At 28.6% G+C, this 18,478-nt stretch overlaps 1 protein-coding gene across 1 annotated transcript; it reads right to left on the bottom strand.

The window, feature by feature from the left end:
- Positions 1 to 125: 125 nt before the first annotated feature.
- LOC111639695 (39S ribosomal protein L11, mitochondrial-like) lies at positions 126 to 12,302 on the bottom strand. The gene is made up of 4 exons (XM_023385614.1): positions 12,080 to 12,302; positions 8,839 to 8,934; positions 4,838 to 4,931; positions 126 to 474 (listed from the first exon to the last, which is right to left on the bottom strand). The coding sequence occupies exons 1-4, from the start codon at positions 12,212 to 12,214 to the stop codon at positions 209 to 211; spliced, it is 591 nt and encodes a 196-aa protein (XP_023241382.1). The 5' UTR covers positions 12,215 to 12,302; the 3' UTR covers positions 126 to 208.
- Positions 12,303 to 18,478: the final 6,176 nt, after the last annotated feature.

Consider the following 18,478-nt stretch of genomic DNA (forward strand, 5'->3'; position numbering starts at 1 on the left):
ATTTTTACATTTTTGGATTCAGGACACCTTTATATATTAATGACTGAAAAAAGGACTTAAATTTAATTAAGAAATCAGTTTTACGCCGAAAAAAATTTTAAAAATACATTTATTTAAATTCTATACAACTTATTTTAAAGTTTGCATTTTACTATAACCAAATTTACTACATTTATATTAATTGCAATAGTGTAATTATAGAAGATAATTACGCAGTTCTAAGTAATTTTGCTTGCCTCTTTTCTTCTATTTCGCGTAACTGTTCTGCCACAAATTCTTGTTTTTCTTTTAAGAATTCACCATATTCTTTGGGGTCTAAATGATGAACTACTTGAATTCCAATCGTATGTGCGCTTCTAATAACGTCCTTGCAAATCTTTTCCAATGGCACACAATCGTAGATAGAATCTTTGCTTTTAATTTTTGCTATTTCATACACGTGCTTCACAGTTACTTTGCCTATGGTCTCCTTAGCTACAGAAAAAGCAAAAGATTTAATGCAAATAATACACTTTTAAAATTTCTGACTTGTTTCCAGATATTTCCAAGTGCATAAATATGAGAAACTAATATAAAATAACTATATTCAATTCTTAAAAATTTTTTAATATCATAATTTAATACTCAGCATATGATATTATATATGCTTATAGTGCTAATATTATACTAAAAGTGTGCTTTTCTTATAACTTTACTCTTTCATTTATTCCAATATGAAGTCCATAAACTAATAGATAATAATTTTATGATGATGTTGTTATTCTATTTATGTATTAATATATTCTTAGGGTGCAAATAATAGAAGACAATATTCTCAAAAACAATTTATAATAAAGAAATTTATTAGCCAATTTTATGTTATTTGTCTAATTCTTTAATATGCCAACCAAAAAGATTTCTAGGCATTGGAATAAAAGAACAGAAAACAAATGAGTTAATAATTGATAATTTTCTTTGTGCATTGTGAATGAAAAATTGCAATATAGTTTCTAAATGCATTTCTTAAAATATATTTATGTATATAATTAAGTAATAACATGTGATACCAACATACTTTTTTAATAGTGTATCACATGTTTAAGTTACACTGTCCTTAGTCACAGATTCACTAATTTGCTCAGTAGTATGAAATGTTCAAGCAAAAGCAGATTTTTTTTTAATATGAAAATAAAATAGTGCAGTTGAAAGAGAATGCCGACACTAATAAGATGGTATGCAATCTTTTAGTGTCCGAGGGCTGCTGTTACTTCAGATGCTAGGTTTCATTCTCATTTGAGGGGGAGTAAGATTCCATTTCATAAATTATTGTAACATAGTTATCAAAAAGAACTCTCTAACTTTAGTTTGGGAACAGATACAGATTTGTTCTCATCTAAAACAAAATATTTCCTATATCTGTAACATTTTTTGTGTGTATGCAATAAAATTTATATTTTAAATGTTATTAATAAAATCACTCATTATATGAATACGAAGTAGTAATAAAATAATACACTGGTATATGTATATCTATGATTATAATTTACTAGTGTTCCTTCCTTAATTACCTTCAACAGTCAAATCTTATGTTGCAATTAACAATTCTTTGTGTAAATAATAACAGTTTTATATATATTTTTAAATAATTTAAAGAATAATCAATCTAAGACAAATGAAAATTGTTGTAATTTTTTTAAAATAATGCAAATTAAAATAACTCCATATTAAGTAGACTAAACCCAAATTCAAGTGTTTGAAAGATTATAGAAGACAAATGATTGTACATTAGGTATGGATAAAATTTGACTGCTAAGCACTTGAATTTGGGTTTAGTCTGATTCAAAGCAAATTAATAATAAATATCTTCAATATTAAGCTGGTGGTACTTAAAATCATCCACTTGAACATGGGGTTCTGTGAGTTATCAAGGATTAAACTTTTGAGATTTCAAATTTCTATGATAATATATATTTCAACTACTTCAAAGTCTGCTTCTACTCAAACATTTCATGCCACTGAGTGAGTTACTGTTTTTAGTCACTGACTATATATTTGGCTGCTATAACAGCCTTGGGTTTTGAGAAGTTTCAAANACTTAATACAATTATATGTAATAATAATATATTATGTATATAAATACATTTAAAAAAAATGCTTTTAAAAACTACATTGTAATTTTTTACTTAAAGTTAACAAAGAATAAAATGAATTAGTAATTATTATTAGAAATTTTGTAAAATAAAATTTCTAACAGAAGACATTAAAGTTGCATTCTGTTCTTAAAAAAGAAAAAATTCTAAGTTAAAATTTAGATAAAAATTAAGGATGAGATGATTTTCAAGTGGTTAAAATAAATTTCTAAAAATTGATTAGTACTGTAATAGAACATTTTCAGTTTAAATAAAAGTTTCAGACTGAAAACACAGATACAATAAGCTAATGGTTTCTAATGGAATTGGATGTATTGCCATGATTATCCTGACTTATCATTATTAATAAAGTTATTGTTTCTTTAAACATTCATTTTTTAATGTTATTGTTACTCTTTAAATTTAAAATGAATAAATTATTTTTCCAATGAAATGATTAATTCTCCAATAATTGGAATAATTGATAAATAATCTTTACTTGGCAATTAATCAGTGGAGGAGCCATTTAGTATGATTAACAATTAGTACATTTAATCCAGTTCACAACAATTATGTTGTGAACAGGATTAGTAATTTTTCATCATACAACATAATTGTTGTATGATTTGGATATGTTACAGTACACCATGTTTTATCAGTTCTAATGCACACCTTTTATTTTTGGATGTTCCTGGTCTCAAAAAATTGGAATGTGCAGCCTTGTTGCACATTCCAATTTTTTGCAATTTAATGCAGCCTTGTTGCATTATTTGCTCTTCACTCTGCTTGACAATTTGCATATATTATGACATCAGTACAAATTAGATTTTAATCAGCTGCCAGAAATTTTAATTTTAAACTTAATTACCATTCAGTGATTCTACAATTGAACTAAAATTACTTTGTATGTACAAATCATTTTTATTTAATATATTCTGATCAGATTGAACTTAATTATACTATATTTTAACTTAAACATGTCTGTTTATATTTTGAGTAGTGAGAAAGACATGTACCATGTCTACATGACATGGTACGTGTCCTCTCACTACTTTGGTTTTGGAATTGTTTGGTGATCTTTTAAACTGCAAGCCAAGTGAACAATATCCAGCAGACAAATCTATAAAAATTGTGTTTAAGCAGAGTTATCCACCATGCTGAAGAAATGTGTATAGATATTTCAGTGTGATACTATTTATCTGGTAAATTTCATACTTGTGCAGACTAACATGAAATTTCACTGTTAAAATGTTGATCGTATAGTAATTTTTACTAATTTTGTATTGGTTTGCAGATCCTATATCTAATAATGAAGTCATAAATGAATACATTAGAAAATGTGGACATCATGAAGCACTGTAAACATAAACTGAAAACACTTTTCAACAGATGCTTTATTACTGTTTAAATGCATTAACTTTTTGGAGCTGCATCTTCAATATTGGGTGCATATTTCATTTGCAAGCTAACTTTTGCCTGATTTTGGTGTCTCAAAACTTGAATGCATATTAGATTCAATGCCACATTAGAATCAAGTATGGTATTTACAATTCTTTAGAACAATTTACAGTGGGTGATTGGTTAACGAACATAATCTGTTCCAAGACTTTGTTCGCTATCTGAATTGTTCGTTAACCGATTATCGATTTACCATAGGTTTCTATGGGAATTTGATTAATTAGTTCTGGAGACCCCCCCAAAATAAAAAATATATACTTTCTTACTACCTTTATTTATATGTATTGATGATAATAAAAATACATACATACATAGTCTTGCGTTTTTATTAGTCGTGTTTTTTTTCTGTTTGAAAGGGTTAAAGAATCTGTCTAATGTCGATTGCTTTTCTCTCTTCTTCAGGATTTTTCGTAAGTAATTAATAGCATTGCAATTGCAGAAATCCCCAAGCCTTAACCTGGTTTGGATGCCATTCTAAGACCGTTGTTCTGACATCCTCCCACTTCTTCAAAGGATCTTTAATATAAGATATCGGCATTAATCCTCTTTTTCAGAAGAAAACATATCTCGCCGAGTTTCTTGGTGTTCTTCATTCAAGAGTTCTTGGCGTTCTTCTGTCGTCAGATCCATTTCGTGTTCCATTATGAACTGTTCGATATTCTTTATTTCTCAGATGTGATTTTTGTTACTCCTTTAGCTGCTTGAGTCTTCTTGATTATACAGTATGTTTCTTAAATAAGATTGAACTTCAGCCTACTGTAGACCTGTTTACGCCATACTGCCCAGCAACATTAGGCATCTTCTGCCCACTCTCTACCTTTGCTATTATACTCTCACCTTTCGAAAAGAAAAACAGACGCAAAACTTAACGAGTGCCTACCCGACAGTCTCGCGAATACATAAAAGAATTGTTTTGTCAGAAAAATAAAAGGCTGGAATTACAAGGGAGGATTTCAAAGTTCGGAGGAATACTATCCAATCGGCTTGAGTGTCGATGTCGACGTCTCCCACACTCCGAAAAGTTTTGAATTGTTGCCCGAAGACAAGGGAAGACCAATCGGTATTCATTAATTTACGTCGCTTCTTCTTGTGTTTGTTCTGTGGGGTGTTCGTTATCCGATCATGTGTTCGTTGTCCGAACATAAAAATCTTTCGCGAAAGTGTTCGTTATCCGATTTGTTCGTTATGCGATCTGTTCGTTAACCAATCACCCACTGTACTTGCTATTCTTAAAAAATAATAATATTATTATTATTGTTAATAATACTTACTAGGTTGCATAGCACCTCTTTCTATTCCAGCTGCTTGCTTTAAAAAGTAGCTTATGGGTGGATTAATATATTCTAAATTGTAACTTCTATCAGGCTGTACATAAAAAAATTGTTATCATTATGTAAATATATTTAAAAAATACATTAAAACAATTTTTATTACAAGATAATTTTCTTCCTAATTACATTTTCAAAATGACCATTTTTAAGAATAATAATAAATTTATACTAAATCCAAATTTTGAAAGCAATGGTGTAACTAGACATGTCAAAGATGATTCAAGTGACACAGTTCACATGTGAACATCGTCATAAAATTTTGTTCGTGTACACATGAACAAAATTTTATGATGATGATGATAATCACAATTTTATACGTCAATAATCAATAATTTTATTTTATCAATATTTACAATAATTAAAAAAAGAACAATTAAAAATATAATGTTTATTAAAAAATTTGAAATTATACCAACTAATGCCTATGGCCATGCTTATATTTTCTCATCAAATGTGAATATGTATTTTTAGGCAAAGGATGGATGGAAGTACAGAATGCAAAACTTGGCCAGTCTGCCAAGCAGGAGTGCCTCCCTCCTAAGAAGACATTCTATTGGAAGCTGGCCCCTATTTAGGTTTAGATACATGAAGGAAACCTGGAAAACTTCACATGACTAGCCCATTGAGCAGGCACAAACCCATGAGTACCAGTGTTTGGTTTTACGCACTTAGTCACTGGTTTATTGAAATTCATCAAAAGCATCTAAGTTAGCAAAGAAATGGCAAGTTTATCTAGCTTTTAAAGAAAATACAACAAAAACAGTTAAAATGCATTTTGATGAACTTTCTGAAGATTAAAACATTAATGGTCTGTAATTGTTTCAAGTGAATATTATGCATCATTAGTTATAATTATAAATTAATTTCACAATTGTTTCAAAGGATTAAACGAAATAGTTAATAACACTTATTCCTATATCCTAAACAAAAGTAAAGATATTCATTCCTAGTACTGTATGGTCTAGATGCTATCATATGTTCATTTTGATTGAAATTGTTGTCCTGTGATATTTAAAGCAATGAAACCTTTTTTTGATAACTTTTAGTTTTTTCCATTTGAATTTTGTGCCAAGAAATTTTCTAATATTAGTATTTTATATAATTATTACTATTATTTGGCCCACCAGTAGCCAAGCGGTTCCATTCCCTAAACACTGGGAGTTCGGTTGTGGGTTCACATCATGCTCAGATGGGCTGGCCACATGGAGTTTTCTGGGTTTTCTCCACATCTGTAATGCCTGAATAGGGGCCAGCTTTCCTTAAAAGACCTCCTGGAAGGCATTATTTCTCTCACGTAACACCATTATCCAGAGCAGGCAACGGGGAACCAGTCTGGTACTAACTTCCCCAAGACTTACCTTGGCACATCACTAATCACTAATTAACCTGTACCAGGTCTAATTAGTGATTAATTAACCTGTACCAGATGCTTGCCGACGTCAGGATGCCCTGATATGGCATTAAGAAGATTACTAATATTTATCAGTAATAATAATTGAAAGTTGTCTCAATTGTGCATTATCAATCAATCAGTCAATTTTTATAAAGGATTTGTTTCCCACTACTTGAGTGGTAATACAATATTTATGTAATAATTATTAGTTATAACAATACAATTATAACAGTTTCTTATACATTTTCTAAACATAAAAATTAAGGCGATATTAGCCTTATACAAACTAATTTGAATTAATTTTCCATTTGTATTTTAGTAATAAAAAGGAAGTAACCTCTCATATTACTGTAAATTAGAATTTTAACAATTTTAACAAAATTATTTTAAATTACATTTTTTCCATATATTTTCTAAGACATGGTACACTACATTATTTACATGATTCCATACAAAAACTTGTGAAACTCAACTGTGCATTATATAGTGGCCAATACTATTTGGATGTTATGTTGCTTCAAGGCTGTTTTCTATATATTTAAGCAGCTTTCTCTTTCAATTGAATTATCATTAATTATTATATTACATATATTAGTACATCAGCAAATATTTTCTGATTTTAACTATTATAAAAATTTTTTCTGATTAAATTTTTTCATAAGTATGAAAAATATTGTTCTCAAGAAAAGTCAAATATTTTAAATTTAACTTGTCAAAATCTTTGTGAATTTCAATAATTTTACAGAATTAGTTTGATTTTATTTTCCTCCAACACAACTAATTTTTTGTTTCATTTTAGTTCTATTACTTTGAATGATGAATATATTAAAATATATATACATGTAAATTCTATTTAATAAATACATAAAAATATAAATATGACTTTTACAAAGGCAAAACCTTGCTTTTATCCTTCTTTTTGCTGTTCACACCATCAGAAGTCCTTAAACAATTCATAAAGTTACAGAGACGACCTTCTTTTTGAGGCTACTGCCTCAACAAAAAAAATGTAAAATCAGGTAAAGCATCCTCTGGTGTACTTGCCACTGTCACAATATTACATTTTAAGTAAAAACAATAGAAATACATGGCAGGTGTTATTTACATTTAATAAATACATAAAAATATAAAAATCAAGGTTTTACCCTTTATAAAAGTCGTATTTATATTTTTATGTATTTATTAAATGTAAATAATGCCGGCCATGTATTTCTATTGTTTTTACTTAAAATGTAAATTCTATGTTTAATAACATAAATAATGTTGGCAAATGAATCAGTTATAACATGAAATTAAAATTCCTATTCAAAATTATAAGGATCACTTGATAAACTGATATACTTTTGAGAAGCTGGAAAACTTAGTAATAAGCAACTCCACACTTAACCTACTCTTTCCAGAAGAAATTTTTAATAGGACAAACATTTTTGGCTTCTAAGGAGCCCGAGTCAGGTTTTCTAACTATTCTAAAATCAAATGTCCAGCAGTGAATATATATGCTGTTGAACAATTTAAAAATTTTTGCTGGAAAGAGTACAGTTGCTCAATTGATAAATTGAAGTCTCATTGCACACTATTGTTTCATCTGATGTTTTGATTAAAAAACAAAGTTACAAATTATAAAAAATGAAAATTCTTATAAGTATTTGGTTATTTGGTATTAAAATATAATTAATTTCATTTAGATTTCAAAAATGTTCATGCTTTTTAAAACAGCTTAATTTGGAAGAATTTTCATAAGATTAAATTGATTTTTTATTATAATCAACAGATATCATACAAATATTTTAAAAGTCAGTAGTTCTTGTCACTATATATAAATATAAATTGCACATTTAGAATAGAAAATGAGTATGATCAGTTGTTTGTTTTCCTTATTCTATTAAACTCATAAATGTAAAATAGAACTGGAGAGAGTATTTTAAAAGCTAATAGTATTAATGTGTTTTATGATGATTACATTTGGAATTTTGTTCACTTCTAGAAAAATTAAATAGTTAGAACTGTTCTCAGTAAGTACAAACATTTGTTCTCATTTTTTTCTACACAATAGAAGTCCATTCATTTGGCACCTAATAATCCAGAATGTCCAGTAATCCAGTACACTCTGAATAATAATTGATAATCCAGAATTATCCAATGAGAATTTAGCATATCAGTATTCCAAAAATCAGAATTCGTTTGGACATGCAATGCACTAAAGACTCTGGGTTCATTAAAGTTTTTGCTGGTTTTTTAATCAATCATAACATAGTGTAAGCATGCACTACATTATTTTCAGCCTGATAAAAGAGCATATGTAAACAAATTGGAAGTATACGGTAGTATACACTGTTACTAAATGTATAGTAAAATCTGCAATTTTTAGATCATGTATAGTTCATTGAATTTTGCAAAAGTACAAACATCTATAATCCAGTGCCAAATTAACAAACTTCTACCATATATGTGGTAGAAGTTTATAATTTATAAATAATAAGTAAATTAATTTAAACTATATATAAAAAACCAAATGAATTAAAACTAGCTATAATAATACTAAACTTACATTTACAGAAATTTTACAAGGAAGTGGAATTCCTTCTTTAATATGTTGAGTTTTTTCATTAAATTCCTTACAAAACTGTGCAATATTAAGACCTCGCTGAAAAATAAAATTACAATAAGTCCTGAAAATCATATAAATTCTGAGAATAGAATAAGAAAGTAATATTTATATATTTTTATACTTAACTGATATCTAACTCAAAAATTACAGATTATTCAATAATTTTTTAAATATTGACACATTTTATCTTAAATATGTAAAATCTATTATGGAAAAATATTGTACTTGATAACTTAGTTTCAATTATATTCCTTATCAAAATAATCATATTTTCTATTGGTGGAAATTTTATTATATTGGAAAAATAAAAATTTGAAATTTTAAAATAACAGAAAGCATATTTATCTGGCCATATAACTTGTTTTTACTAACGTTTCATCATCAAGATTTGAACTAGTTCAAAACATAAATTTTTGCAAATCTTTGCCAGAAGAGACTTAAGTCTTAAGAAGTTTGCATGAGGGATATTTTCTATTTTTGAAAACAAACCTGTTAAAAATAAAATACAGTAGAAACTCAATTTGCCATATTTTCACATTTAAAATAATTCACTGGTTCCTTCAAGTCTTCATACATCACAATATTAACATTGTTGCATTTAGTGTCTTTTGTTTTGCATATTTTTGGGATTTCATGCATCAAAAACTCAATCCTCAGATGAATTTTTACCTCAAATAACATTAAAAGAAATATATTCTATATTTCATGTTTGGATGGTTGGGAGAGGTATATAAAGTTCAGTGAATTATCTAAATGGTTTCATCATCTTGTGATAGTCAGAAGACACTATATTCTGTAGTTTCCTTGACAACCATTGTCATAGCAAGTAGAATAAAGCAATATCAAGTCAGTTTTCAGTAAGTCCACTATAGATTTTGTGGTCCAGATACAATATTCCCATGCAGCTACAAATCTAGACATTGTGGCATCATGGCAACAAGTGTGAAACACAAAAGGAAGTACAGTAATTGATACATAATAGTTGTGATGATGTTGACAAAAATGTGTTTATTTATATTTCTAATTAAAAAACTGCAGTGATGAAGACATACCAATGATCAACATTCAACATATAAAAAGTAAGCATCCAAGTTATGGGCAACCAAATTGATAGAACTGAGGAAAACAGATTATTTCCATAATAAATCAGCACTATCTTACATTGCTGGACAACACTGCCTAAAAAAATTTGATTTATATAACTTTCAGCTTTTGCATCTACCTATGTATGTGAGAATTTATTTTCACAACAAATGCAAAAACAGTTTTGAATCCTTACTGAAACCATTTAAGAAATGTGCATTCAGAAACTTGTATGACACTTCAATTACAAAATACACACTTGATATAGATAACTGAAAAAAAAAAACTAAGAAGTAAAGTGATTAGTATCCTGTAAAGCAAGGGTTACAAACTGGTAGACCTCATATGACCCATTAAGGCTTCACATCTGGTCTGCAGCCTTAATGATTTCTTTTCTAAAAAGCAATGTTTCTAACATCTTGAGAGAATTAAACCAAAGAATTCAAACTTCTAACTGTTTACATAGGTCGTAAAAGCCTTTGTTAGAGACTGTTTTTAGTTTACAGTATGTTTTGGTTTACCAAATAATAACAAATAAGGCATCTGATTTACATCTATTTGACCCTTTGCTATGTTTGAGTTTGAGATCCATGCTGTAGTGATTTTTGTAATTAATATTTTTATTTTATATTCAACTCATATTCTTTAAAAAGATATAAAATAGTAGTGACTTTGAAATGCATAAACATTTTATATCAGAAATGCTACCTTAAGAGTAAATAATAATAGTAAAATAATAATTAAAAGCATTTGAATTAATTGCAGTCTTAAGTCTTCATCTGTTTGAATATTGGAATTGGAACACTTAAAACAACAAAATACTTGGATTACAAATTTAAGTTATTTAATTTATGCTACTTCTGATCCATACACTTACAGATTATTAGATACAATTTTTTTGTTTTGTTGTTATTATTTATAAAATGTCTTCATTCTTATCAGGTAAAGGTGAAATTTAGACATATTGATAAAACTTTATTGACAATTTACTCAACAATTACAATTCAGTTTTGCAGGTAATGACCATCAAAATCAATCACATCTTGCTACATTTGCTGCAAACTTTCAATCCTGTAAGGTGTGTAAGCATAGAGTAACTGGAGTTATTCTTTGAAGAAAGTCTCAAGCATAAGGTATTATCATTAAACTTTATGTTGCAATATTATTCTGCAGGATGTGAAATATATGGTAGTCAGATGGTACCAAGTCTAGGCTGTAAGGTGGATGAGGTAGAACCTCCCAGTCCAGACTGGTAAGCTACACTAAGATTATTTTTGCTCTCTGTGCTGGTATGTTATCATGGTGGAATTGAACTGTGTCAAAATTTAGATGAACTGGTTCACACAATCCAGCTGTTAACAGTACAGTTCTTTCATGACAGCGATGTTGGTTGGGAGCAGTTCCATCACGACGACATCAAATAAATGCATATCATCACCTTTAGCACTATTGGCCTTTTGAGATTTACAACAGCTGGTTGATCTTTGTTCACCCACAAACATTTTAACAAATGCTTTGCAGAAGAGATCACAAGTCTTTGTTGCATTGTGGTCACTTTCAAAGCAATAGAGCAACAACATGCTTATGTGTTCTTTTGAAAGTTTCATATTGTCAATGCATCTATTTCCAACGAAATATGTGACAAAAACGCCCTTAGGTTACTCTATTTATATACCCACATTGAGCGTTCCAGAACATTTTTTCCAGTTGTTTCTAGAAAAACATTGAAATGTATAGATTTCACTTACAGATTATTAGATACAATCTAATATATACAACCTGATATATAATTATGTTTTTAATATCAATTACTAACTGTTTTATTAATGTATTCTAAATCCATATAGTGTGCAATTATTTTAATCTAAAGGCTGGCATAATGAGCCAATAGACTATTTTTCTTTGGCACAACAATCATATCCCTGGTTTAGACAACAGCTGAATTAGACTATAAAACTTAATCTCATCGACTAATCAATAACATTTTCTACTATATTTTTTCAGTTTCATTAATGATCTTTACTTTAAAACAATATTTCCAAGTAAATTGTTTTAAATGAGCAATTGGTAATTAAATATAATCATTTATAATTTCTACCTGTCCTAAACTCGGTCCTAGCGGAGGATTAGGTGAAGCCATTCCTGCAGGAATATATGTTTTCATTGGCGTTGTATGAATCACTTTTTGAACTAATTTTTTGGCAGATTTTAACCCTCTCACAGTTTTCGACATTTTGTTTACGTTAGTCTTATACGCGAAGCAATCACATGTGACTCTATCGTCCCTACGAGAAATGACAAAAAGTCACCGAAAGGTGGCGCTGAAGGAGCTCAGTCGCCAAAAATTAGCGATGAAGTAGCCCAATTGCAAGTTCACGGAGAATTTTTTGTTTCTAGACAGCGAATTTAGGATACAAAATTTTCTCACGTGCCAACCGAGATTGTTGGAAGCATATTCTTGTTTGGTCTAGAGTAGTGTTTTCCAATGTTTTTTTTTTTTTTTGGATTAGCGACACACTTTGAGTTTAATAAAATTTCTACGGCACACTAGATTTTTTACCGTTTATTCAAGAAAAATTTGATAATACGGAGATTGAACTTACCAAGACAAATATACTGTAAATATAAGATTATTTGAATCAATGCGTAAAGAGCTCGAACTTGTCTCTAAACTGATAAGCCGCAACGTTTATAGAAACTCCAGAGAGTTGATACGCCGGCATACGCATAGATGCACGCAATTTGTGTGAAGGGAGGAGTATTTTGCGGCATCAGCATACCCTACTGTAGTCACAAATTTTGCAACAATCGGCATTTTAGTGGATGCTTTCTTCACCCTTCTGTCGGCCGGCGGTAGAAAGATGAAAGATAAATGAAATTTTTTTAAAAACAAGAGCTTATTCAAAATTAAAAAATATATATATTTAATATTTCTGTGACACATCTGAGGCGCACTCGCGCCACACACTATTCTAGAACAAAGTTACTAGATAATATATTTGGAGAGCAGAGCGGAGTTTTCGGTCTAGAGTCACTTTTGCTCACTAGAAGCGCTGCGGCTAGAATACAGAAGCAAGGTCTATAAACATAAAGTCTAGACACGATACCGTGATGCCTAGCGGCAGTCGCCATTTTGGATCATTTTCAAGTTGTGTACGGTGTTTCTAAAGCGAAGCTGATTGTTTCTTTCGATCTAAATTAGTTAGATTTCTTATTGATAAATGGAAACCAACTGAGAATTCGACGCTGTGTGAGGTTAATGGATAAAATAATGTTGAAAATATAAATTTACGAAGTGTTTAAAATAACTTTNGTTACTATATTCCAGCCAGAGTGTGCGCCGTTGGACAACAAAAACGGCTGCTTGTAATAAAAGTTTACGGTGGAAAGCAACATGGCGTCCTTCATCGCTCAGATAGTTTCGTTTCAGTGTCCATTACGTGGTTTTACAAATGAAAATTTAGCAGTTGTGAAAGCGCATCTTAGTGCACGAGGTGATGTGTCATCTCGAAGTTTTTTCGAATAGCAGCAGGTATTTAATTTTTCGTGGCTACTTTAAATGCTCTGTTGGCAAAACAATCCATTTTACGGTTAAATTTTACAATTGGGACGCTTTTTTAATCTTTTGTTTCTAAAACTAATATTTTAAACTCATAGATTCCTCCATCGCGATACTATCGATAGTACGGGTACTGCCATCTTTTTCTTTCTTTCACTATTGATCCTAAATACCCAAGGTCTGTAAACAAGGTCTAGACACGATACCGTGATCGCGGCAGTCGCCATTTTGGATCCTTTTCAAGTTATGTGTACGGTGTTTCTAGAGCGAAGCTGATTGTTTCTTTCGATCTCAATTAGATTTCTTGTTGATAAATGGAAACCAACTGAGAATTCGACGCTGTGTGAGGTTAATGGATAAAATAATGTTGAAAATATAAATTTACGAAGTGTTTAAAATAACTTTTGTAATGTAATGTAACTAAATCTTTTAGCTACATTTTGAGGAGTCGCAATTTTAACCTAAAAGAGCGGATGGAAGAAAATTATTGAAATGGTATGCGATTCTGGCCCTTTTTCATGTTCCAAATCCTTCCACTCCGTCTGCAATTAACAAGAAAAACACCAAGAGAAACCTCCAATTACCTCCAAATAAGTGCAGCTTTGGTTTAACAAATGTTTTTAGGACATTACACATTGCTTTTTCAGATTTAAAAAAGTATATTTATCACAAGAACCACACGATATTATTACAATAAATATTCACTAATCATTTATTTTTCAAAACATCTTATTGATATTAATTAAATTATTATTAATATTTATTAATTATTGTGAAGATTTCTGCTGTGTGAGATTTGTAATATTACATATAATAAATGATTATTTGCTTAGAAGATTACAGAAAATTATATTCTTCTTCTGGTTGATGTTTTCTTTTATCAGGAAAAACAACCATACGAGATTGCTTGAATGTATTAAATAAGAAAACTTCAACCGAAATTTAGTGCATATTTTATAATTCTTATTGCTTTTATAAATTCGTATTTTGATACAAATAATGCTATTTGCTACATGTACTGTCATTCAGTGTAAACATGCATTTTCTGAGGTAACAGTTTTAGTGAAATTGGAAAATACGGTATCGTGTTATTAATAGAGATTTCTTTTAAATATTTTATGTTGTTAGATGAAATCAAAAATCCAATATATAAANTGACAAAAAATAATTTATTCTTAGTAATAATTGATATTTTTATGATAAGTTTGTAGTAGTGTGCATACTATATATTTAATGATGACTATCATGCCTTAATTTTTCTTTGGTTTGTTTGTTTGTTTGTTTGTGTATGTATGTATGTATGTATATGTATATATATATATTAATTGATCCTTGAAGAAAAAACTGTTATTTATATCAGCTGCAATATTCTATATTTTTATATCAAGTGATGTATGCAAATATATTTCTCACAGTCAGCTTCAGCAGCTCTCTAAAATGTTGATTGTGAATGAATTCTGTATAAGAATATATGCAATTAAAATCTGTAACTTATGTTTTGTAAAATTAATTATATATTGAATAAAAATATTTTTTCTATATAGTTTAAGTTAATTCTGATGGGACTTAGAAATACATATTTATAGTGAGAGAATAGTTTTTAAAAAGTAATTTAATATTAAATTTGAAAAACTAAACAAACGAAAATAAAATCATGTAATTGAAAATTTAATAAATGTTTCATATATTTTAGATATAAGAATAAAACATACTATTAGTGTTAATCCGCGGCAAGAGTCTAGTGACGCAATCGGATGAAATAGTGTATTCGATTACGTCATCTTTAAAGTAGTCACGTTCAAAAAACTCATACAAATTTTGAAGTTTTTTTTTTAACATTTGGATGACGTTAATTTTTTCAAATATATGCTTTTATAGGAACACTATGAAGAAAAGTTTTTTCTCGTGACGAGGTTTTCATACTCATTATTTTACTGCTAATTTTCATTTTTAATACAGTAATACCTCGACTTATACGCTACCCGGAGTTACGCGATTTTCAAATCTCGTCGATTCGTCTTTTGTTTGAGCGCCACGCAACTCTTCATTACTCACTCCCCCCACACTATTGTTCAGCTTACATGTTCGGACGTGTCGCGCGGAATCGACACATACCTATTGCGTTTTAGTTCGTTTATGTAATATTTTAAAAGATTTTTTACGCGAGTCTACTTTGAGTTCAGTATGTCATTAATTGAATTTAAAATACTCGGTAAGTTATATTACATTATTAAAACTTAATATTAAGCGAACGCTTTATATTCGCGAAGGGATATAAAACTATCTTTCGTTGATAATGAATACAGAGGTCACATGTGTTTCGAGTGACGAGGAGTTACAAAGTGAAGCTCTGTCTAAATTTGACGATAAAATACGTTTACACTTTAATTCAAATAGGTTTGGGTCGTTTTTTGATGATATCTCGAATTCCTTTTGGTGTTTGGATAACCGAATCAAACAAATTCAAATGAATATGTTATGTATTGAAGAAGTGGATTTAAATGGTCTGCATTGTATTAATTGTTCTTCAGAATTCAATGATGTTATGGATCAAACTACTACATCTTCATCAAATTCTCTAGAGGATGTTAACATAAAACCTATTACAATTAAAGGAGTTAATGAAAGTAAGATGATTAAAGATGAAAAGTCTACTGATACAAGAACATTTACATTAGTTCCAGCATCAAACAGATTTACATTATCAAGTAATGGAACTTATTTAAAAGACGATGTAGTGAATGGTGTAAGAATGAAGAAAAACATGGAGTTCTTTAGAGTGGTAAATGACCAAAAATGTAGCAATTCCAACGATGATGATGATAGAGTAAATGGAAATAAGCATTCCATATCCGAGAATGTTGCATCTAGAGAAAGAGAGAAGTATACAGAAGATCTCGAGAAGTCGTGTAATGACTTGGTTTATGAAAATGACAAATTAAAAGCAGAAATTTCTTCTCTACATGAAGTTAATCACAGTTTAGAAAACAGTGTTAAATATTTAAAAAGTGTTATAGAAAACTCTAATGAAATTGGAATTCTGATAAAAGGAATTAAAAATATTCCTGGGTTAAAATTAAACTTTCCTCTTAAAAGAAAAATAAACGAAGCAACTGAAGAAAACTTTTTAGAATATAAGAAATGGAGAATAAATAATAATTCTCAATGTAAAAATAATCAAGAAACCAATAATGAAAAAGAACAAGAAGATACGGGAATACGGGAATGTTTACTTGTAGAAAGCGGAAATGTTTCTTTAGAACTATGCCATTATAGTAATGAAATGATTGAAAATATATGATTGGCTTTCTAGTTTCCTGACTTTGTAAATATAATAAATGTTAATAATATACTACATGTTAATAATATACTACAAAGTAATTATAAATTGTTAATATTAATTTTTAAGATTTGTGTGTATTTATGTATACATATAGTATTTCAGATTATTTCTTTTTCAGGTAACAAGACGAAGAAACTTTATAGAATGTGGTTCCTACTTCATAGTACCCTGCTTGTGAATTACTGATACCAATGAATTTTTATAATTCAATAAATAAAAAAATATATTTTAATAACTTATTAAAATAAAATTTAAACCTAACATAATATGAAAGTTCTACAATTGAATTGATAGATTAATTTTTATATTCAAAGGTGATAATTTAATTTATATAAATTTACTATTATATTTGAACTTTAAATATAATTTTTTTTAATCTAATATTTTATTCAAGTTTTTAATTTTCAACAAAAGCATTTCTGTTTTGGGTATAAGTTGTAAGATGAAATATTATTTGTTTTCTTAGTTACAAAATTTCAATTTCTAATATTTTAATTCATGTTGGAAGAGTGATTAAATACTTCTGATATAAATTTCTTTTCATTTGATGATTTAGTTTCTTGAATTTGTATTGATGATGATATATTAGTTATCATGCCTTTTAATATCAGTTGGGCTACACATTTAAAAAAAAACTTTAAAATAGAATGTTAAAGCTGCTTAAAAAATTTTATGAAAGGTTTTGTATATGATTAACTGAGTATTCCCCTCTCTTATGTATTGTTTTTCTTTAAAAAATGTAATATAATTATTTAAATTCCTAAGTTATTAATACATTCAATATTATTTAAATTTGACAAAAAATAATTTATTCTTAGTAATAATTGATATTTTTATGATAAGTTTGTAGTAGTGTGCATACTATATATTTAATGATGACTATCATGCCTTAATTTTTCTTTGGTTTGTTTGTTTGTTTGTTTGTGTATGTATGTATGTATGTATATGTATATATATATATTAATTGATCCTTGAAGAAAAAACTGTTATTTATATCAGCTGCAATATTCTATATTTTTATATCAAGTGATGTATGCAAATATATTTCTCACAGTCAGCTTCAGCAGCTCTCTAAAATGTTGATTGTGAATGAATTCTGTATAAGAATATATGCAATTAAAATCTGTAACTTATGTTTTGTAAAATTAATTATATATTGAATAAAAATATTTTTTCTATATAGTTTAAGTTAATTCTGATGGGACTTAGAAATACATATTTATAGTGAGAGAATAGTTTTTAAAAAGTAATTTAATATTAAATTTGAAAAACTAAACAAACGAAAATAAAATCATGTAATTGAAAATTTAATAAATGTTTCATATATTTTAGATATAAGAATAAAACATACTATTAGTGTTAATCCGCGGCAAGAGTCTAGTGACGCAATCGGATGAAATAGTGTATTCGATTACGTCATCTTTAAAGTACAGTAGATCCCCCTATAAGACGGTAGATACGTTCCGTTCTTTATGAATCAATTTTGTAGGAATCATAGTTTACGGACTACGGCTGTTTGAAAGGTTTTCTTTCATAAAATTAATCGATTCTAGACTAATTCGACTCAACATTTCCAAAATACGTATATTTTTTTG

This window comes from Centruroides sculpturatus, unplaced genomic scaffold (assembly GCF_000671375.1).
Source record: "Centruroides sculpturatus isolate CEXI.00-Female unplaced genomic scaffold, Cexi_2.0 scaffold1360, whole genome shotgun sequence".
Lineage (NCBI taxonomy): Eukaryota > Metazoa > Arthropoda > Arachnida > Scorpiones > Buthidae > Centruroides > Centruroides sculpturatus.

What these genes read in the sequence shown, in the direction of transcription:
- LOC111639695 (XM_023385614.1), bottom strand. Translation starts at nt 12,214, where the DNA reads ATGTCGAAAACTGTGAGAGGGTTAAAATCTGCCAAAAAATTAGTTCAA. An exon ending in TAGGACCGAGTTTAGGACAG is followed by an intron (nt 8,935 to 12,079) that starts GTAGAAATTATA and finishes TTTATTTTTCAG; the next exon opens with CGAGGTCTTAATATTGCACA. An exon ending in AAGAGGTGCTATGCAACCTA is followed by an intron (nt 475 to 4,837) that starts GTAAGTATTATT and finishes CTTTTTCTGTAG; the next exon opens with CTAAGGAGACCATAGGCAAA.